Below are 22689 nucleotides of genomic sequence, written 5' to 3'. Positions count from 1 at the left end.
AAAACTCAACTATTTGCTTTTAAATGGGATTCCAAACAGAGGACACATTACATTTGTGATGTTAGACTTAATTCTTTTTTCTTGTCAGTGTTATCACTGCAGAGTGAAGGAAAGATAAAATCCCATTCTGTTTTCATAAATGAAATATTTTAAAATTGAACTTCAGGCACAAAGTTTAAGCCCTGCTGAAAACTTAATTACTGTATAATTAACTAAAGATGATTGTGAAATTGTGAGGTGTGCACGATGGAAGTTATTTTAGTACTATGCTTTCATCCACATTACAAGGGACCAGATTCTGATCCATGTTACCTCTCTAAATCCAGAGTACCATAACTGCACAAACTATAATCTGGCCATCACTTTTTCTGTATTCTTCCCATAAAACTTCATTTTTAACACTTCCCCCATAGTATTACCTATCAGTAGTCATTGGTCTGGTTCAGTTCTTGAACTAGTATAAAATCGGTGTGGCATTAAAGTTGACAAAGTTTCTTTTTCTGATTCTCTTATATGATGAATATTAGACGTGCATGTGTCTTACAATTAGTGAGATGTATAACATTTGATTATAATTTGCCATTCTCAGAGAAAGTAAATATCATTAGCCTATATTGCATTAGACTTTTTTTCTAGAACTTTTGTGTTACAATACTGCAATTCCAGCTGGGAATGTTTTGTTAGACAAAAGAATCATCTAATCCTGCAGTCTGGAAAATTTGATGGCAGAGACAATAGCAGTAAGAGCTCGAGTGCCTGTTCTGTACTAGCCCTTCATAACAATTACCAAACTGCCTTGTTTTGCAGTTCTGAGAGAACTTAAGATAAACTCTAGTATAGAGAAGAGCCTGTTAGGCACGTTCTTAAAAAATAAATGAATAACTAGCATCACATCCTCTTGTATCTTTCAAAGACTGCAATAATTACTAATAGGCCTATTCATAATTTGAATTTTGACAGCTAAAATTATAGTCATGCCCCTTGCACCACTGGGCTTTTGAACAAACTATAGCTTCTGCATATAATATATGCTATAATATTTAGTCACAACAGGAACATTAATTAAGATGACCATGATTTTTTTTGAGGTAAAGAAGCAACTTTTGCTGTCTGAAGTATAAGCATGATATAGAATTTTTATTTAGCTGCAGTATCTCCAGATGCATCTCAAATCCAGGGTAAACCTGTTAGTCTGTGCATTTTAAATCTCAAGATTTACTTTAAAAAAAACAAGAGTGCCTTTGAGTTGCATAGATTTACCTTTAGCCAACTTCTTGGAGGGAGAAAGATGACATAACTTTGGTTCACTGTTTCCCAGAAAAATCTTAGCTTCTTTATTTTTGACATTGTTTGTTGGTAATGGTAAATAGACCTGTTTGGAATATTGACAATATGAATATAATCAATATTAATTAAATATCAGTTTTGTTTTATTAGAGATGAATCATGTTCTCTTATGTACTTGATACAGGAAATAGATTATATTTCTTGCCATTTATTTATTTAATCATTTATTTATGTGCCCCTCTTTCCCCCACATGAAGTTTCAAGGAAAAGAGCCTCCTCTTTGACAAGCAATAAAAATATTGTTTACCTTCACTGTTTCTTGTTACATCAGTAATAGTCTAGTTTTGGGTTTTTTTAATATTGCCAGTGGGGTGACATTATTTGTCCTTTTTAAGAAAAAAGTAATCGAGGACAGAGCCAAGCTGTATCTGTTGTTGGCAAGGGTTGGGAGTGCTGCAAAGGTGCCGAAGTGAGGATCAGTGTGCATCATGATACCTTTTGGGACAGCTTGGGAAAAGTATTAGTTAATTTCTGAGGGGCCTGCATCCAATTTAATTTGGAAAACTGAGCAGCCCCGGGAATAGGCTTTATCCTACTGGATAATGAACAACTTGACAGTAACTGAAGTGGAAATCTCTTTATTTTGGATATTGTATTTCTTCTTTACATGCAGGCATGCTAGCTTGGTGTTAAAAGGGTGTTTATAAGTGCCAGTGTCTCCATTTTTTAAACAACATTCACTCACTCCTGTCAAATTGTTATGGGTTGAAGATCAAGGAAGCAGAATTAATGGCCACAGTTTTCTCAGTGTCCATTTTAAATAATAAAATATTGTAGAAAATTTAAAAGGAAAACCTTTCAAATAGAATCATAGGAAAGTAGGGCTGGACAGGACCTTACGAGGTCATCTAATGCATTAGATGTGACCGGACAGTCGCCTCGCTGGTGTCTCTTGACCCCAGTTGTCTTCCTGCCTACAGCGGGGGGGCTAGACCCAATGATCTGCAAGGTCCCTTCCAGCCCCTAACAATCTATAATGCAGCCCCCCTGCTGCGGTGTTGAAGTGTTACAGAAATTAATGTTATGAGAATCCATGCAGATGCAGGGTAGGTGCAGAGTGGTGTCCTCTGCACAGTCAGCTTGCTCTGTACACCAATTTAAGGCAGGCTCATCCCTAACTGAACCATCCCAGCCAAGCTTGGCCTGTCTAATCTGCTTTAGAAAGTTCCCAAGCATGGAGCCTTCAAAACTGCTCTAGGTAGCCTATTCCAATGTCTGACCATTCTCATAGTCAGAAAGTTCCTCCTGATCTCCAGCCTAAAGTTCCACTGCCGCAACTTGAGGCTGTGGTCTTAGGCCTGTCCCCTACAGACACAGAGAAAGTCCATTTCCATCCTCTCTCTAATCACCCCCCAGGTATTTGAAGACTGTTATCAAATCCCTCCTCATTTAGCTTAGAAAAGAGAAGACTAACCCCGTTCTTTCTGCCTTTCTTCATAAACCTTGCTTCTCGGGCCCCTGATCATTTTGTTGCCCTGTGCTGGACTCTTTCCAAACTGTCAACATCCTTGTTGAAGTGTGGCCCAAAATGGACATAGTACTCCAGGTGAGGCTTCCCCAGTGCTGAATAAAGCAGAAGAATCGCTTCCCTTGATTTGCAAGTGACACTTCAGGTAATGCAACACAGGATGCTGTTGGCTTTGTTTTATTTGGCAACAAGAGCACACTGTTGGTTCATATTCAGCTTGTGGTTCACTGTACCTCCCAGGTGCTTCTGCAGGCCTGCAGCCAAGCCACTCATTCCCCAGTCTGTATGTGTGCAAGTGCAGGACTTTGCAGTTTGTCCTTGAGGAATTTCATCTGGTTGATTGCAAGACCATGTCTCCACTCTATCCAGGTCATACTAAATCCTAGTCTTGCCCTCCAGAGCATCTGCAATTCCACCCAACTAGGTGTCATACACAAATTTGCTAAGTGTGTATTTAATCCCATCATCCAAATCATTAATGAGGATGTTGAACAATACTGGAACCAGGACATACCCCTGGGAACACCATTTGATACCTTCCCACAACTAGCCATTTGCTGAGGACAATGATCCAAACAGTTAGGTATCCAATTACAGTACTTCCAGCTACTCTGTATTTCCTTAGCTTTTTAGTGAGGAGGTAGGTCATGGGAGACTGTAACAGGGAACCCTAGCTCTGTTACTAGAAAGCAGGGCAGCCCCTTTCAGGACAGAATCTTCAGGGCACAGCCTGCTAGCAGAGCAGGGGTTAAAGGGTAGCCCAGGAGAGAACTACATAAGCCCAGGCCAGAACTACATAAGCCCTGGGTTGAGCCAGCAAGGGTCATCCAGCCCAGGCTGAGGCAGTGTGTGGGCTCCTGAATGCCCAGGAGATCAAAGGAAAACAGCTCTTCAGGCCAGGGTACAGGACAGAGCAACCCAGAGAAAAGGAGCCACGGGGTAAGCAGGCATTTGCCTTGATTATTTTTTGTTTGTTATAGCCCAGGGGCTTAGTGTTTGTTGTAGTTGAAACTGGAGGTTTGGGATGAGATTTAAAGGGGAGGTTTGGAGGTTTCATTGGTGCCCAGAGGCACACAACCACCTTGAGCCCTGTCAGAAGCAAGCTCAAGGCTCAGACGCAGTAGTGCCCCACAAATAGTGCAAGGCACAGAGAGACATGGGCCAGAGAGCCTGGTGCCAGAGGGGCACATCAGACAGGGGTCAGAGAGGCTGGCACCACAGGGGCTCAGCAACAGTAAAGGAGAGAACACAGCTTGTACTTCAAAGCTAGGTCCAACATAGTGGGCCTAGGTTAGAAGGCCTAGCCACATTAAAGGGGCAGTGGCCAAATAGGCCAAGGCCCCAACAGAGGTAACAACAGTTGTGCAATTAGCCCTTAAGGCAAGAACTTCTCACCTCCGGGTGTTCTCTGGAGCAAAGACCCGATCTGGGAAGCCCTGTGGCAGCCTCCCCTTTGAGAACCAAAGAAACATCAAGACATGGCAAGAGAGTGAAGGGGACACTGTTCCCAGAAGTGGATTGAAATAAAGGGGACTCGTGGGCACCTCCAGGGGTTCTTGACCACCCTGGGGATGGTGCTCTGTTACAGAGACTGATATCAAAAGCCTTGGTAAAATCAAGGTATATCATGTCTACTGCTTTCCCCTCATCCGCAGATCCTTTCACTTCATAGAAGGAAATGCATTTAAAACTGTAGAAATTTAGATTGTTTAAATTCGGTATGGACTAAGCACGACCTACTAACCAAAGGAAAATAATGTTAATTACAGGGCTTCCAAATGGACATGAAATATATATCAAATCCAGATGAAATGGAGACTCACCCTTGCTTGGGGATGGCGCGAACTAGCATCACCCAGATTGGAGGAAAACAATAGATGGCAGTTTATTGACTTTTAAAGTTTTTATTACAAGTTTCTTGACCCAGCATCTATCCATGGGCAGCTAGAACAGGTAGTATGCATTAAGACACGAATTGTCAGATTCTGCAGAAACCAGTTCACACAGAGTCTAAGTGAAAACAGTCACAGGTAGATCATTGTTATGTCCTTTTGATGCCAATGCGAGAACCATTATCTCTTGTGATGTTAAGGTAAGATGAAGTGGGAAACCTCATCATATGATCAGTGTGGTGATTAACAAATGCTTTAAGGTCAATAGGTACAGCTTTTCTTCAAAGAAAATATAGAACATTGCACACCGTCTCATGAGAAAAGGATGAGAACAAAAAAGCCCAACCATGTGACAGTCATTTTGGAATTATGTTAATAACACTTGTTAGCATATAGTACAGACTTACAGCATAGAGATTTATTTTAAGCACATTATGTATTTTTGTGTGTTAAACAGGGCTGATTTATACAGGCTATCTTCTAACAGATATTTTTTTCTAGCTTAAACAGCGTGTGTTGTGTTTGAGTGGGACTTTCCACCCTTATCCTCAGTTGCATCAGCTGTGTCCGCATGTAGGAGCAATTGCCGTGCTCCTCAGTGTCTGTTCTTAACTCTTTCGCTTTTAAAGATATTATAAATCCTTATGGAAATTGGATAGAACTAAAGCAACAATGTGTCAAATATTAACATGAAAGTAATATGTTTATCACAAATTGCTTTTTATTTTAAAAAGCTAAAAAATTAACTGACCTGTTTGGTTTCATGCTATGTTAGTGGCACAACTTAAAAATGTTTGTTTCTGTCCTCTTGTGCTGATTTAATGGAAAGGGTAGCACTTCACGATGTTTTGGTGCTTCTACTTCCGTTGAAAGAAAGTAATTGTCTTTGAGCAGTATTCATATTGAAGTAGCACAATATTCTTTCAGGCAATGCAGATATGTTTTGGACTATTTGAGTCCCCATACTCTTCTCTTACTTAACTTTAACAGGAGCAGAAATCTTATCGATGGAGAAAAAGGGAAAATTGAGTATTGTTTAAAAAATTTTGTGAATTATTGACAAATCTTGAGATGCAGGGTATTATTTTAAGAATCTGAACACAATGGTATTTCAAAAGAACCGTAAATAAAAGATTTCTATACCAGATCTTAAAAAAACAAAAATAAAAATTTTACCAGAATATATCCTAAAAAAGAAGGTGAGGGGGTGTATGTATAAGATTTCTTTCTTCCTAGCCCTTCAATAAGTACTTAGTGTTTAACTTTATAAATTTTAAAAAAGCTGATTATTAATAGGTGTTAGGAATACTAGAATACCACCAAAGAGCATTGGCAGTTTTTTACATTTCTTAAACTTAATACTGATTCTGCTAAGATCAGTATAAATTTTAATGAAACCTGGTAGTATCACTGGGGTATTTTGGATTTGAAATAATTATTTCAGACCAAATGTCTTGGTCACTGGCTATTTTGGTGTCTCACTTTGGCATGTTCAAACAATGTGTGGGCTTCATCATGCAGTATACTATGAAACCACACACTGAGCATGAGTGTCTGGTGCCTCTTGAGTCAGTGACTGTTGAGGGGGTCCCCGGCAGCCCATCCTGCTGGGGGGAGGGGTCCCCCAGTGGCTTATCCTGCTGCTGGGGGGTGTCCCCCATGGCCGATCTCACTCACCGTAAAAGCAACTGTGCCACTTCCGGAACTCCCACAGCCACTTCCAGAAGTGGCGCAGCTGCTTTGCTGGCAGCCCCGCTCCCTGGCCAGTGCTTGCAAGGTGGGTACTGGTGCTCCCGCCTAAACAGGAGCGTGGCCTGACGGGGTGCACTGGTGCTTTCAGGGGGTGCACATGCACCCTCTACACATCGCCCCCGAATATAAGGCATATAAAAACCCCTTCTAGGCTAGGGACAGAAGTTACACAAACCAGTTTAAGTGATCAGAAACCAGTTTATGCCTGTAACACAACAGAAGTTCAGTGTGCATAAACCATTTTCAAAATGACTGAAACTGTTTTAAGATAAACCTGGTTGAATGTAGTATCAGGCTTGACTGATTTAGGTCAAACTGGTTTAAGGAACCTCTGTCCCAGACCCCTTCCTCATTTAAGTTAACTCACAGTCCCCCAGCATCCCAGGATGCTTTGCAGCCCTGGGCTGGGCTGTGCCGTCTGGTCCAGTGGAGCAGGGTTGGCCCTGCCCCTCTGCTCTCTAGCTGGAGCACTATCATTGCTCTGGCTAGCTGAGAAGGAGCTGGGGGTGGGAAACCCTGCTTGGGACTGCAGCCAGGGTCTGCCTGGCAGGAGTTCAGCATCCCCTGCCAGGCTTTTCCCTGCTTTGGGGTGGGGGGCATGGCCAGACCCTAGCCAGCACGTTCCCTCCCCTCTCCCACCAGAACAGGACCCCAGCCAGGCTTTCTGCCCCCTGCCGTCTCCTGGTTTAAACCCTTGCCCCCTTTTGCCCTGGCCCAGGCTGCTGGCCCAGGGTTGGCAGCTGGCCATGCCCCCTGCTCCTGTTCCTCAAGCTGGGGTGGGGGGATAGGGTGTGGGAGGCCTGGCAGGGGTTGGGGACCCTGACTGAGGTCCTGTGCCCATGAGAGAGGGGAGGGAGCAGGGGTTTAAACCCTCCTTCCCCCTCTTCGCTTCAGTCTGCCTGCCTGGGCCTGGTGTCTGGCCATGCCCCCACCTCTGCTGCTCAAGCAGGCAGCAGGGGGTGGGGAAAGCCTGCTAGGGGCTGCTGTGCCCCTGCCAGGCAGACCCATACTGGGGTCCCATGCTGAGGTGAGAGAGGAGGGAAGGGGATTTAAACCCTCCTCCTTTCACCCCCCCCCCCCGACCCACTTTGCCTTAGCATGCTGGCCAGGGGATGGGATATGACCACACACCCCTGCCCCTGCTACTTGAGTGGCCAGCAGGAACAGCTTGGTAGGGGCTGCTTCCCCCCTCTCCTTCCAGGCACACTCTCTGGCAGAGGACTGTGCGGGCCAGGGTGGGGTTTTAAACCTGTCCGCAATCATACTCAGTGGCCTGCCAGGGTCTGGCCATGCCGCCCACCCCTTCAGCTTGCACAGTAGAGAGGGAGGGCTCGCACTAGTGACCCCTGGCTTCTGGCCTGAGCCACTGTGGGCATGTAGCTGCATTTCCAGAATCAAAAGTGAATGTCTGTTCACTTGCTTCATGGTTCAATCTACACAGTTTAGATTAACCTGCAAAGATTGAATTAATTCAGGCTTTGGCTTTTTGAATGTCTTTACTTGGTTCCAGTTTTCAACTTTTTATAGATAGCTAGGTAGATAGATATTAGCCCTAGTTTGTGTGTGTGTGTGATTTATATATAGTAAAAGCTCCGTTAACCGGCACCTTACAAGCTGACACGTTCTATTAACTGGCACGCTGGCTTGTAAGGTAAAGTGAAACCAGAAGTGCCCACCGTGGCACTTCCAGTTTTTCTGAGCCCCCACATCCTGGGGCATAGCAGGCTGCATGGAGCCTGCCTCCCTGTCCCTCGGGGCCTGCGGGAGGAGCAGCAATGCCCCAGACGTAGCGGGAGAAGTGACAGCTCAAACAGGCAAAGACGCCTGTTCAGGCCTCTCAATTAACTGGAATGTTTTGTTATCCAGTACCTGCCATTCCCCATGGGTGCCGGATAACAAAGCTTTTATTGTATTAAGGCTATAAGGGGAATCACTATATTCTGGTAGGATGTCCTGAGTAATACAGGTCACAGAATTCACCCACTAAGTATTGCATCAAGCCAGATTAGCATTACTTCAATCAGAAGTTATGTTTAGAAAGAGATTCACTTCCAAAGACTTCAAGCAGTGGTGAGTCTACCCAGTTTCCATGTGCTTCTCATGTAAAAAAAAACCCAAAACAACAAAAAACCCTGTGTGCCTCTTTCTTAATCTGGATAATTCTAATTTCAGCCAGTGAAATGTCATGCATTTTTTTTTCTGCTATTGAGGCAAGAATCTTTAGTATCAGATTGTTTTCCCTGTGTAGGCATGTTATAGATGATCACAATGCCATCTTCTTTTTTAAAGTCTGGATGCCAAGGTGGAGGCAGTATTCCAGTAATCAGTTTGCCCATGTCGTATGTAAAGATGATGCCGCACTCATCTGTTTGTATACAAAGTTACTGATGTTTAACCTGGCAGCCTCTTGGTACTGTGAGCTTATTTTTATTATCTATCATGTGATAGCAAAGTTCTTTTCAGACTTGTTATTTTCTAATTCACAGTCCCCCATTCTGAAAGTATGGCTTACATTCTTTGTTATGGTTGTATGACCTTGAATTTAGCTGAATATAAATCATGTTAAATGTGCCTAGTGTATTAAGCAGTCCAGATTGCTCTTTATAAACAACCTCAATATTTACCACTCCATTAATCTATGGAACGATAACAAACTGGAACAATAACAAACTGTCAACTCCAAGTGAAAATCCGAATTTATGAGACGTGTTGTATCCACCTTTCTATGTGGCTCGGAAACATGGATGACCTTTGCCAAATGTATCAAAAAACTAAACAGCTTTCATACCAGATACCTGCATACAATTCTTTGAATAAGATGGCAAGACAGGGTCACAAATATGGAAGTGTTAAATTGTGCTGGTATGTCATTCATGGAAACGTTGATTAGTAAGAAAAGACTCAGGTGGCTTGGTCATATCAAGCAAATGCTGAATCACAGGATCCTGAAGAATGTACTCTGAAGCTCACAAAGGATCTAGAAAAGAGGCAGACTGCCAAACAGATTTTAGGATGCTTGCAAAGGTGACATATCATCCTTTGGGAAAGGAGTGGAAGAATGCTGCTCTGATTAGTGGAGTCACCTTGCAGATGGAGGGAGGTGCTGTGTGGCAAACTGGATCGAGTTTTGTGATGACCAGCATCAAGGAAGGAAAGAATCTGCTGCTCAGATTCAGAGCACTGCTATTGTGTGGGCGTGCCCTACCTGCAGGGCAGGACTGTTACTCATGCATTCGACTCAGCAGCCATCAAAGAACTCATTGGTGTATACGCTGTGCTCTGTAAAGAACCCAATTGATAATCTATGATGCACGGATTTTATCATTAATAATTTTTCTATCTTCTGCCACATGAGTTATTTTTGTTAGTGTGCACAGACTCCCATACGTGTTCTGATCCTGTTCTTTCATAGGCAAAAAATGCATGTGCAAGAAGTACAATGGTACCTACATATTGGGTAACTACATCAACATAAAACATTTATTCTGACCTTTTTAGACTTGACGTATTACTCGCCTGTGAATTGAGCAGCAGCCCAATTCAAAAACTAAATTTACTTAAGTATTACTTCCTTGCAGCGGGGCTGGCAGTGGGAGTGAAGCAGTGACCAAGCAGAGATGAGCCTGAGCCTGCATTTATCTCTTAACACCTGTTTATCTCCTCACTGACACATTATAGCATATACAGCCTTGTTATAGCTGTGGAAGACGATTGTATTCCATGATTGTCTTATCTCTGAGTCTGAAGATGGCAGATGAGGCCTAACTGGGATCAAAAGACTGTTGCAGCTTGGGCACATGTTTCTATGCGGGGTGGGTGGCTCTTGGTTCAGTCTGCAACATGCTGTATTTGCCACTTCTACTTTTCCATCTCCTGTTAGTACTTTGAAGCCTTACAATAATGAGATCCTTACAGCAGACTCTTCCTCCGTTTGGGGCGGTCTGGGGCAATAATCTCTCATGAGTTGATAATGGTGTTGCATTTTTTTCAAGTTGACCTTGAGGATGTCTTTGAAGTGCCTTCTCTGCCCTCCTTTTGAGCATACACAGTAACTGACTGAGACTAATACTTGCTTTTGGAGTGTGTAGTTGGACATCCGCATGACCACTGCAGGGAGACTGGTGGATGTGGATGCGGGGAGACTGGTGGATGGGGTATACCTTGATTTTACCTGTGGGAGACCATATCAAAAGCCTTGCATTCTCTCAGGCAAGCTAAGGAAGTATGGGTTGGATGAATGGACTTGTAAGGGGAATAAAAAAAACTGGCTGGAGCATTGGGCTCAGAGAGTAGTTAATCAATGGTTCAATGTCTAGTTGGCAACCGGTATCAAGTGGAAGGCCCCAGGAGTCGGTCCTGAGGGTGGTTTTGTTCAATGTCTTCATCACCAAGCTGGAAGATGGCATAGAGTGCCTTAGCAAGTTTGCAGATGACACCAAGCTGGGTGGAGTAGTAGATATGCTGGAGATAGGGCTAGGATTCAGTGACCTAGACAAATTGGAGGATTGGGCCAAAAGAAATCTCATGAGGTTCAGCAAGGACAAGTACAAAGTCCTGCACTTAGAACGGAACAGACCCATGCACCGCTACAGCCTGGGGACTGACTGTCTGGGCAGCAGCTCTGCAGAAAAGGACCTGGGGGGGTACAATAGATAATTAGCTGAATATGAGCCAGCAGTGTGCCTTTGTAGCCAAGAAGGCTAACGGCATACTGGGCTGCATTGGTAGGTGTGTTGCTAGTAGGTCAGGGGAAGTGATTATTCCCCTCTTCTGCACTGGTGAGGCCACATCTGGAATACTGTGTCCAGTTTTGGGCCTTTTACTACAGAAAGGATGTGGAGAGATTGGAGAGAGTCCAGCAGAGGGTGACGAAAATGGTGAGGGGGCTGGGGCACATGACTTCTGAGGAAAGACTGAGGGAACTGGACTTATTTAGTCTAGAGAAGAGGAGACTGAGAGGGGACTTAAAAGTAGCCTTCAACTACCTGAAGGGGTTTGAAAGAGGATGGAACTAAACTGTTTTTGGTGGTGGCAGATGACAGAACAAGAAGGAACGGTCTCAAGTTGCAGCAAGGGAAGTTTAGGTTAGGTATTAGGAAGAATTTTTCTCACTAGGAGAGTAGTAAAGCACTGGAACAGGTACCCAGAGAGGTGGTGGAAGCTCCATTCTTGGAGGCTTTCAAAACCAAGTATTCTCCAGAGTCTCACCATGAATCTGGATTGCTGGGGACTGTTCGTTACAGTTGTATGTACTGGTAGAGTTATTTCACATATAACATTGGGTGTCATATCACACATCCATACAGGCAACCCCTTTTTTAACACGGTTTCACTTAGTGCGGATTCGTTATAGCGCTAATTTAAAACACATACCTGGTTTCACTTAGCGCTGAGCACGTTTTGTTATAGCACTCGGTGCGGAGGTGGGGAGAAGCAGTGTCATCAGCGTCAAGGGAAGTGGTGAGTAGCAGCTGGCGGGAGCCCAGGAAGTGGGGGCAGGAGCCCAGGGTCCGCTCTGGCACATGGTGCTGCAGCGGGTGGGGAGGAGCAGTAGCAGCAAGAAGGGGCGGGTGGGGGAGGGCCGGGCAGTGTGAGCTTGGAGCCCAGGCCGGTGGGGCCCAAGGCAAGGTGGCAGGAGTGCAGGGTCCGCTCCGGCCCGTGGTTCTGGAGCAACTAGTGAGCAGGGAGGAGCAGCAGTGGCAGTAAGAAGGGGCGGCAGGAGCGCGGGGCCTGGGCCAGTGCAAGCTGAGCCTACAGAGCTCGCTCGCCCCTGCCCCCTGCAGCTATCTGTGCTGGGTGCCCTGGAAGGAGTTCCTGCTGGGCAAAGTGGCCCACAGGCAGGTGGGTGGCCCCACTGCTTACCCCACACCAGAGCCCTGCTGCCTTCTCACCATACATCCCTGGGTAGGCGTGTCCCCCCCCCCCCCCCAAGAGCGCAGGGCTCAGGCTGACAGGGCCCAGGGTGGGGCTGCAGGAGCGCGGGGTCTGGGCTGGCAGGTGGTATGAAACCAATTATCTTTATTTACATTAAATCCAATGGGGAACTGGGTTTTGCTTAATGTGGTTTCGCTTAGCGCTCGGTTTTTCCAGAACCTATTTAAGAGCGCTGAGCAGGGGTTGCCTGTATTTGTTTATATGAATCTCTCAGCTCTTGTGTTTTGAAGATTTGTCCTTGGTTATTGCATGTGCTTTTATCCTGTTTGCTTGGTGCTGTGGTGCTAAGGAGCAAGGAGAGTATGTACCACAGGATTATCCACCCGTACATCTTAGATCAGAACTGGACTGGTATAAATTTTGGGCACATTATACAGAGCAAACGTGAATAGAATATTATTTCTATATCCATGGGTACTTTTTTTTGGTAGGTGCTTTACCCCTACAGACAAGATCCAGCCCATGGAGCCATGTAATCAGGACCATGGGGTTTTCCTAGGTCCAGGAATTTGGCAACAAGGGAGTGGAAGTGATTAATACTGCCACCACTCGCTCATTGCCAGACATCCAAGCCTCATGCAGCTAGATCAGCCAGCCCCGCGCAGAGGGATCGGGTCCCATTTCTGTGCACCTGGATTATGCCAAGGCCTTATCTGGCTGCAGAAATGGCCTGGCTAGGGCCTGATGCAACTACATGGAATCAACCCCAGCCAGGCTGCAGCCACGTGTCAGGATTGCTGGAGTGACCAGGCTCTACCCCATTTCCCTGCTTCGTGCAGAGCCTCTGCCCTGATGTTAGACAGGCTGCCCCTTCCCTCCTCCCACACTTGCTACCTGGCCCCTCCTTTCTGGGCACAGGGATCCTGGGAGGGAGGGAGGGCTGGAGGGCAGCCATGGCACTGGGTCTACAGTGGAACCAGCTACTAGATCCAGCCTCAGCTAGGCTAACACACTGGGTTGTGTTTGTGGACTATATCCAGCCCACAGACCTATCCGGCGGCACCACTCATCTGACCCATGTGCCAAAAAAGTTGTGCACCACTACAGTAGAGCATGTCAATTAGAACTGTGAAGCAGCCCATTGCGTCTTTCCCTTACATGAAAAAGTGAACTTTGGTTGTTTCACTGCTGCACCTCAAGTAGAGCTTGAATGTTTTTTGCTTTGTAAGAAGAAAACTAAGTAAATCATTTGATACATGAATGTATATTGGAATTTTCTTAAACAGGCAGAATATTTGAGATTTGGGTAAACTGAAGCTGTATGAAAATGATGTTTGAAATTTCCACAATAAAAGGGTTATGTGACACATAAATTTTAAAGTGAATTTACTACGTTTATGCATCTGCTGGAATCAAGTATCTCTGTAATTTATTAAGAGTCTTGCCAGCTGCTGCTTTACCTACAAGGATTGTTGAATTTTAATTCTTTGTACTAGTTTAGACTGGAACTTGTGCAGTAAGAGCAAATGTCCTGTGTTCCTCAAAAACTTTTTTGTTTGCATGATTATGCAAAAGCTGTGATGTTAACTGTTTATCATATTAGCTAACCTTCTTTTGGTTGGCAGAAATTTTGCAATGAAAAAATAAAATAACAAAAAAAAAATCTGAAAAAAGACATTGTGTTCCATTCTCTCCCTAAGAAATATTTAACTTTTTCCCTCCCCGTACTCACAAGTTTTGGGGGAGTTCTGCATTGTGGACAGCAGCCACTCTGGTTTGTTTCCTATGCAATCAGTGACACTAAGCCATAGCGCCCCTACACTTTCTGCGTCAGAGCCCAGTCAGTTTATTATTCTAGTGATAGTATGAGTCAGCAGTGGTTCACCATTCGGAACTCTTATTTCATCCTTTTTTGTTTAAGAGAATTGCAGAGCAGCCATGGCAGTCTGGAAAGCTAGGTAATAACTACAGAGCTTTTGTTACTACCTATGTAATGCACTTGCACTAGAATACCTCAAACCCAGGTTCTTTGGTAGTAACAAAGCTTAAATGAAGAAAAATGTTGTTATGCAGTGACTTTGGTATCACAGTGATGGCAATACATTTAATATAGCTTTCCTTTTTACACAGTTATATTTATTGTAGAAATTGAAAGAAAATTAAACTTGGGGTTGGAAATCAAATGTTTAAGTGTTCAGAAGTGTTACAAAAATTAGTCTCGAGGCCTCATTAGTTAAACTAATCAAACAGTCATTATGTTATCCATTACAATTGTAGGCTTGATCAATACCCATGCACCAAAAGGTAGGCAATACACGATTAAATTACTTAATTTTGTCTGTTTGGCAGTCTCCATATTTTCCTATATTCTTTTTGCATCTGCTGGAAGGCAAAGGCTATACCTCACCAGAACTTTCAATCATATAACTTCTGGAGCCTTTTCCAGCCAAGAACAGAAATCAAAAACTGATGTTTATATTCCTGCAGAATGCTTTACTCTGACTTAACATTTTAATAAGCTAGGTGCCTTTTTCACTTGGGGTACATCATCCAAGCATTCTCACAAGCTTTGTGGTAGTAAGGTTGTAGCTGTGATGGTCCATAAAAAGTGCAAGAGGCAAGTATTTTTTGTGTGTGATACCTACTGGACCAGCTGTATAGCTGGGAGGAATATAGACAGGCTTTCTGGGCAGGATCCTGAGGAAGGGTACTTGCCTACCTGGTACTCAAAGGTACCTATAGACACACACTAGTTCTGCGGAATCTCTCTGTCCATTAGGATACCACCCACAAAAATCTTTATAGGTTTTGTGTGATTAAAGTCTAGGTCTCAGCAGTCTTAAGAGTGTTGTCAGGAAAATATTGATAGACTGAAGCAGCAAAGGTTCCTTCTATTGGGTAGATTGGGTGTTGCTAGCACTGTTTTGATACTGTGCAACTTTATTTTTTCAAAAGGCTGTTGTAAGATTCAGACTTTTTCATACGCTAAATCTGAATAGTTACTTGGACCAAGGGACTAGTGTAATTTCTGTGTGACTGTTTTGAGGGGATGTGGAATATGCAGCAGCACGTGATAATTGCAGAGATCAGAGGTAGCAAAATGCCAGCTGTGCAGTAAATGTTACAGCTGAAGTGGTGTTTTTCTTGTTGGTTTTAACCAAGAAAGATGTAATACTTTCCATGTGCATAGGAAAGTGTCTGACATTTTAATACTCTTTAATGTTTAATGATTTTTTTCCTCTTTTTGTTTAACAACAGACGCTTTAGATGAATACTTCGAATATGAAGCAGAGGAGTTTCTTGTCTCATTGGCCTTGTTGATTACTGAAGGTCGAACACCAGAACATTCTGTAAAGGGTAGGACAGAGGGTTTCCACTGCCCTCCAGCACAATCAAGTCAGCCACTAACAACTAAGCATGAATGCAGTGACAAACTTGCACAGGTATGACCATACTGATTCATGATTAAAATTAGGGGACAGATCCTCAGCTGGTACATAGTGTTATGGTTTCATTGAAGTTCATTGAGATGCAACAATTTTAAATAATCTGAAGGTCTCCCTCCTAGCTTTGTAGGAGGGGATAGACTTATAATAGACACTTTTTTGTTTTAAGTTTGTTCTTTCACTTAAATACATAATTAAAAAATAACACTGCAAGTGTAACTGTCCCAAAAAGCACATGCTGATAGACAGCACATAGAAGGTATTTTGATTATGAATATGAAGTATCATTTCTATTCCTGAGGTATCTGAAAACACTAGCAGAAGATTACAAAGTACTTTTTGTCAGCTGAAGTATAAACAATCATAGTTAGTGTTTATGGTTTGGTTTTGGTTTTTAAATGCAGACTTTCCTAATTGCTCTTGCATTTCTAGGTAATCATGAAAGGCTTTTTTTTGGGTTTTTTGTAGGGTAGGGGTAGTTGATGAAAACAGGGTAGCATGCTCCAACTCAGAAGGTAGAGATTTTGGTCCAGAGTGCTCTGTCATCATGCCTCTCTGGGCATGCAGAAGGATCACTTCAGACCTAGGATTTTAAAACCCCTACAGCATACTGGAATCTTTCATAGAGGGGCCTCACAGAAAGAGAAGTGCAAATAGCAGAACGCAGGTGGTGGGGATTTTATCTGTATGAGCAATCTTAACCAATTCTCCCATGTTGTCATCAAATAACTCTGTTTTGCCTTGCATTTGTAATGCCACCACAACCATCTCGCTATCTGGAAAAACACAGATGTGTTTTGCCAGGTTGGGCTCTTAATCTTTTTTGGTTACTTCTGATATTGTCTTCAAGCAGATTTGGATGCAGCTAATATATTGTCTGTATGTGTGGCTTTGTTTTAGTGTCGCCAAGCCAAACGAACCAGGTCTGAGGTTATGCTGCTGTGGAAAAATAATATTCCTATCATGATAGAAGTGATGCTACTTCCAGACTGTTGCTATAGTGATGAAGGCCCCACCTCTGAAGGGAATGATTTAAATGATCCTGCAATCAAACAAGATGCATTGTTATTAGAGAGGTGGATTTTGGAACCAGTTCCCCGACAGTAAGTGGATATTGTTCTGGGGGTAGAGGGGAAGGGTAGTTTAAAGTGTAAGGATTCATGTAGGGCAACCAGCTGGTTTCATACCTTAGATTTTGCTCCCACATCATTAGTGCTGTGTCTGGAAAATAAGTACACACTATCAAAATTTGAGCTTTGTTTCTGACAGCCTTGCACCACATGTACACACTGAGAATGAGAGCATTGTATACATGCTTTGAAGATGTAAAAAATGGTTACGTAGGTAGAAGAGAATAAATCCTGGTGATTTTTTCTAAGTGTACTGTATGCGTTTTGTTAAGGACATGCATCACTCTTCGTGACTGTTCACCACAACAATATGGCTTGTTTTTCCAACATGGCACTTGGAGGGCAAATTTTATTTTCAATCATTGAATGCTAGTTGTTTTGATAACACATGGTGTCTTTGTCCATCTTTATGTAGTTGTTCATTGAATTATAATTTCCTGCAGGATGTTTAGAAAATATGCGACTTCAGTTCAAGGGTGATGAAAGGAAATGTTTTCAAAGCAAGATCTGTTGCTGCAATATATTGTTACAGTTCCTAAGATTTTTAACAAGATAAAAATAAAGGTGCTTTGTGCATTATTTACTTTTCTTTGTAATGCGTTTTACCAACACCTGCTTTTTTCTTTTTAATGTGTTTTAGAAGCGGAGATCGATTTATTGAAGAGAAGACCCTCTTATTGGCTGTCCGCTCTTTTGTTTTCTTTTCTCAGTTAAGTGCTTGGCTAAGTGTTTCGCATGGTGCTGTTCCACGTAATATTCTGTACAGGTAGGTCTGAGGCAAAAAAGAGCCGTGCTTAATTTTTACCAAACAAGTCTTAAAGTCATTTTTTTCTCTCTACTTCTCCTTTCCCCTGTTTATGTTCAGAACTTATGTGGTCAAGCTTTCTCACTGATTGTTCTAACATTTAGTTTGGGAATTTTGCCATATATGGTAATTGTTAGTTTCTTAATGCTTTATCTCTGAAGTTTTATTTCTTTAGAAAAATCTGCATGCAGTGAAAATTTAATATGGAAATTCTTCTGTATTGTTTCAGAGTAAGTGCTGCTGATGTAGACCTGCAGTGGACTTTCTCCCAGACACCAACTGAACATGTGTTTCCTGTTCCTAATGTTTCTCACAATGTGGCCTTGAAAGTCAGCGTCCAGTCCTTGCCAAGACAGTCTAACTATCCAGTTTTGACTTGTAGTATTCACACAAACCTTGGTTTTTATGAAAAGAGAATTCAAGAACGTAACATACATCAGCACTGTGACTCCACTGAGGCAGAGCAATGCAATATGCCCAGTTCACAGCGCCTGTATGGGAAACAAACATGGACAGTAACACCTGAAGGCTTACTTAATGCAAAAAAATCCCCTGAATTTACTGCATCTGTCAAAAATTTAAAACTGCATCCAACAACTGGTCTTGGGTCTGACTTTGGAGCATCACAGTCTAAAGTTCAGTGCTGTAATTCCACAGCAGACAATAAGACACAGCAAAATGAAATGTCGATCAGAACTTTTAAATCTTTTTCATTGGTTGATTCCCATGTTTCAAATGGCTCCTGTTCCCGTCAGCCCTTAGGAGAGACTAATCTTTTTATAGGTTCTTTACTTCAGGAGCGACAGGAAGTTATTGCAAGGATTGCCCAGCACTTGGTTCACTGTGACCCAACAACTCCACCCAAAACTGGATGTCCACTCAGTGTGCATGAAACCAATTCAGCTACTTCAAAAATTTTTCGGAGTACTTACGAAGATGAAAGCCTGCTGAGAAAAAGCAGGGAAACCTCCTCTGTTTCTCTCAGTATTCCAGATATTACTTCATCAGAAGATGGCAGTGAAGGCAAAATGAGAGGAATGCCAGAGATCCCATTGCTTGATTCCCACGTTCCAGTGAATCACAGTCGCCATCAGCCAGTAGGAGAGATGACTAATCCTTTGATAGGTTCTCTACTCCAGGAGCGACAGGAAGTTATAGCAAGGATTGCCCAGCACCTGATTCACTGTGATCCAGCTACTTCGCACATTGCTGGGCATCCATTCAGTATGCACGAAGCCAGTTCAGTTGCTTCAAAAATGTTTCGAAATTCATGTGAAGACGAAAACTCCTTAAAGAGAAGCAAGGAAACAGCTTCTGTTTCTCTTTCTAAAACTGATTTAGCTGCATTAGAAGATCTCAGTAAACTGAAGACCAAAACACTTGATACTCCTATTAGTTCTTGTAGACCTGATGGTGAATTGAAGGCTTCTCCAAAACCCCAAGCAAGAAGGAAATTGCTTCTAGCAAAACCCAATGAAGTTATCCAAAATACATTTCAGCAGGCATTAAATAAAACTGTCAATTCACTTACTAGCACACATACAACATGTATCAAAGAAAATAAATCTGAATTGCCAGATAAATTGGAAATCGTATTTTCTGGTTATCCACATAAAGACCAAGAGACCAGTAAAAGTATTGCTAAACAGTGTTCTAACAGCATTGATGACTGGATTTGCACAAATAAACTAAAAGAGAAAACAATCATTAGTGAGAACAGCAACATAGAGTGTGCTAGCAATCCACAGATAGATAGGTTAAAAATACTTGGAAGTATGAAAAAGGCAACTCTGCAGACATCTGACATTTTGCACAAAAATGACTTCAGGTGCTTAGATAAAGACTCAAAAAACCCAAATATTTATGAGCAAAATACTCAACTTGTTAGTATTGAAAACTATTTAAATAAAGACCATGACAATTTCAAATGCAAAAACAAGCAAGATAAAGTTAAAAATGAACATGATGAGAATGAAGACCCAACAGATCATGAACTTCAAAGCAGTTCTCAGAAGAAACCTATAGAAGATTGTCTGAGCAGGTGTGAACGGCTGAAGAAAGCAGATGTACAGGTAAGGGCTTATCTAAAAGGAGAGGAACAAGTAATCAAACAATGTAGAATATATTGTGTACCAACTTAGAGAGAATTTCAAAATAAGTAGATGTCTTTTTAATCATGCTGTTCATACAAAATCATTGTAGCTAAATCCTCTGCTTTCAGTCCTGAAGATTGACTATGTGCATTTTTCTTTGTGCTGTGTAGTTAGAGGAAGATTGCCAGGTCTTTCTCATCAAAACAACTCCTAATGACAGTTCCTGTGGACACTACTAACTACTTACAAGACTTCTTGGAGGCTTTAATAATAGAATAACACCTAACTAGGTGACATTATGTAACAAGTGAGCTAGATCTTAGTGGCTGCAAGAACCAAAGGGAACTTTTCTTTACAGCATTTATTTTGTTCTGTATTGTTTCCTAAAACAGTAACAGCTCAATTCTCTGAACCAGCAGATAATCTTAAAATGCTACTGCAGACACTAGAAACATAATGTTTTTAAAAAAACAAACTGAGTTTTATTGTGATAGGTCTTCAAGTATCTTGTTACTACCTTCCATAAATTTATTTCACTGGCAGAGGCCACCATCCTTCAAACATTCAAATATTTGGCGGAAACACAATTTTCGCTCTTTAGATGGGACTTCAACCAAGGCCTTCCATCCTCGAACTGGATTACCTCTTCTTTCAAGTCCTGTAAGTTGTTTTCATTTTTGAAACAGCAAAAATGTTACATTTTATATTGTCCATCTGTTCTAGAAAAATATAAAGTATATAAGTATTTTTCAATCTAAGAAAACATAGTAATCTACCTAGTGGTGAATTTTAGAATTAAAGCTCACAACTGAAGAATGTGTGTTTAAAAACCAAAAACCCTCATAATCTGATAACCACAAAAATTTAATCGTACAACATTCTGTAGTACAGAAAAGGGCCAGAAGAAGGTGCTTGAAAAGTTGTGTACATGAAGATAAACATGAATATTTCATTCATGGTCAACAAATCATGGTTTAACATTAGGTAGCATAATGAAGAGTAAAGTCTTTACTTCTGTTAGCTCTAGGTAATAAAAACTTTTTCTCCTGTCAGAGGAGGCATTCACTTAATTATCACTTAATATAGTGACATGATGAGTTTCAGGAAAGTATTTTTATTTTTTGCTATGCATACAAAAGTTTTTGGTGTTCTATTAAATGGGCTTTTTTAACTAATTAAGTTTTGTTTTTAAAAAAGCAAAGGTATTTTCATTCTCCTGTAAATATATTGTATTAACTGTTTGATACTTAGGCAAAAAAGCATGACTTGGCTTCTACGTAAAACAAGTAATGTTTGTTTTTCCATTCCAATGATATGTACTTTTTCATGAATGAACAGAACAGTGTTTTGGAGAAGATTTCTGTTTTGTGGTTTGGCTGTGGTTTTCAGTTTAAAAATTTCTAGGTGCTTCTGCTGATATTTTCTTTTTATTAACTGTAATTACCAAAATGTAAAACAGGAATTTTAATATTTAATTATTGACATTCATAACTTTAAATATTTAAATTTCATATGCAAAAACATTATCTATCCTTTTTTGTAACATCAAAACTGTTGCTAGCAACAACATTTGTGATGCATAGTATTTCCTTTAAGGTTCCACAGAGAAAAATGCAATCTGGGTGCTTTGATCTGGATTCATCATTGCTACAATTAAAATGCTTCTCCACAAGAAGGTATTTATTTATCCTTTTACTTACCAGAAAGTAGGGAATGTATTCAGAGTCAAATTATGCATATGCGTAAGTGAAAATGAATTAGGTGAGCAAAACAAACTATTTAAGACCAGATAAAATGTGAGTGCCTTTCAAAGGCACCAACCTGCAGTTCATTTGAGTTCTACACACAGGGCTGGATCCAGGCTTACTTTTCTAGGTGCCTAACAGGACTTTGGCAGACAGTAGGTACCTACATTGTGTGAAGAACAATCCAGATCAAATCAGCTTAGTGGCTACAAAAAATCTTGGTTCTGAGATTCATTACAACCACATTTGGCCCTGAAGAAATACAGATTTGGTCTACTGCGTATGCTCAGAAGTGAGCCAGACTGTTTCTGCTGAAGATGGGCATTCAGGAAGCCAGAAAGGAGCAAGCAAGCAGAATGATGACTCTATAGCCTAGTGGTTGGAGCACTTTCCCCAGGAAGGGCCAAGTCCTGGCATCTGGTCCCTCCTATCAAGGTTTTAGCACATAGTTGTGTTTGGTTTGGTTTGGTTTGGTTTTGGGGTTTTTTGTTTTTGTTTCTTTGAATAAATAACACCATCTGAACAGCATGGACTAGAAGATAAGAACCCAGGATTTGGTCCTTAGAATTATAAAAAAGTAGGGTTGGAAGGGACCTCAGGAGGTCATCTAGTACAACCCCCTGCTCAAAGCAGGACCATCCTCAACTAGATCATTCCAGCCAAGGCTTTGTCTAGCTAGGTCTTAAAGACTTCCAAGGATGGAGATTCCACAGTCTCTCTGGGTAACCTATTCCAGTGCTTTCCTAATAGCTACCCTAAATTTCCCTTGCTGCAGTTTGAGACCATTGCCTCGTTCTGTTATCTGCCACCACTGAGAACAGTCTAGCTTCGTCCTCTTTGGACCCACCCTTCAGGTAGTTGAAGGCTGCTATTAAATCCCCTCTCAGTCTTCTCGAGACTAAATAAGTCCATCATACAGACCATTTATCCGGCCTGTACTTCCTTAACTTGCTTGCAAGGATTTTGTGGGAGACCATATCAAAAACTTTGCTAAAGTCAAGATATATCACGTCCACTGCTCTTCCTGCATTCACAGGTCCAGTCATCTCATTATAAGAGCCAGTCATCTCGTCATTCTTCTTTTTTATGGGGCCAGAGTCACATTCCTTCTTAGCCTTTTTGGACTGTTCATTCTAA

At 42.0% G+C, this 22689-nt stretch overlaps 1 protein-coding gene across 2 annotated transcripts in view; it reads left to right on the top strand.

The window, feature by feature from the left end:
* The window catches only part of ATOSA (atos homolog A), a 77271-nt gene that overhangs the window by 40110 nt on the left and 14472 nt on the right, over positions 1–22689 (top strand). For both annotated transcript variants that reach the window (XM_006270152.4, XM_006270151.4), the window contains exons 2-7: positions 15592–15776; positions 16680–16882; positions 17550–17675; positions 17944–19786; positions 20351–20467; positions 21404–21483. In XM_006270152.4, coding sequence (XP_006270214.1) covers positions 15592–15776; positions 16680–16882; positions 17550–17675; positions 17944–19786; positions 20351–20467; positions 21404–21483 — 2554 coding nt within the window. The remainder of the gene's footprint in view (positions 1–15591; positions 15777–16679; positions 16883–17549; positions 17676–17943; positions 19787–20350; positions 20468–21403; positions 21484–22689) is intronic.

The sequence above is a fragment of the Alligator mississippiensis genome, chromosome 11 (genome assembly GCF_030867095.1).
Source record: "Alligator mississippiensis isolate rAllMis1 chromosome 11, rAllMis1, whole genome shotgun sequence".
NCBI classification, from domain to species: Eukaryota; Metazoa; Chordata; order Crocodylia; family Alligatoridae; genus Alligator; species Alligator mississippiensis.
Note: the sequence above shows the minus strand (reverse complement) of the source record. Positions and strands in the feature narration are given on the sequence as shown.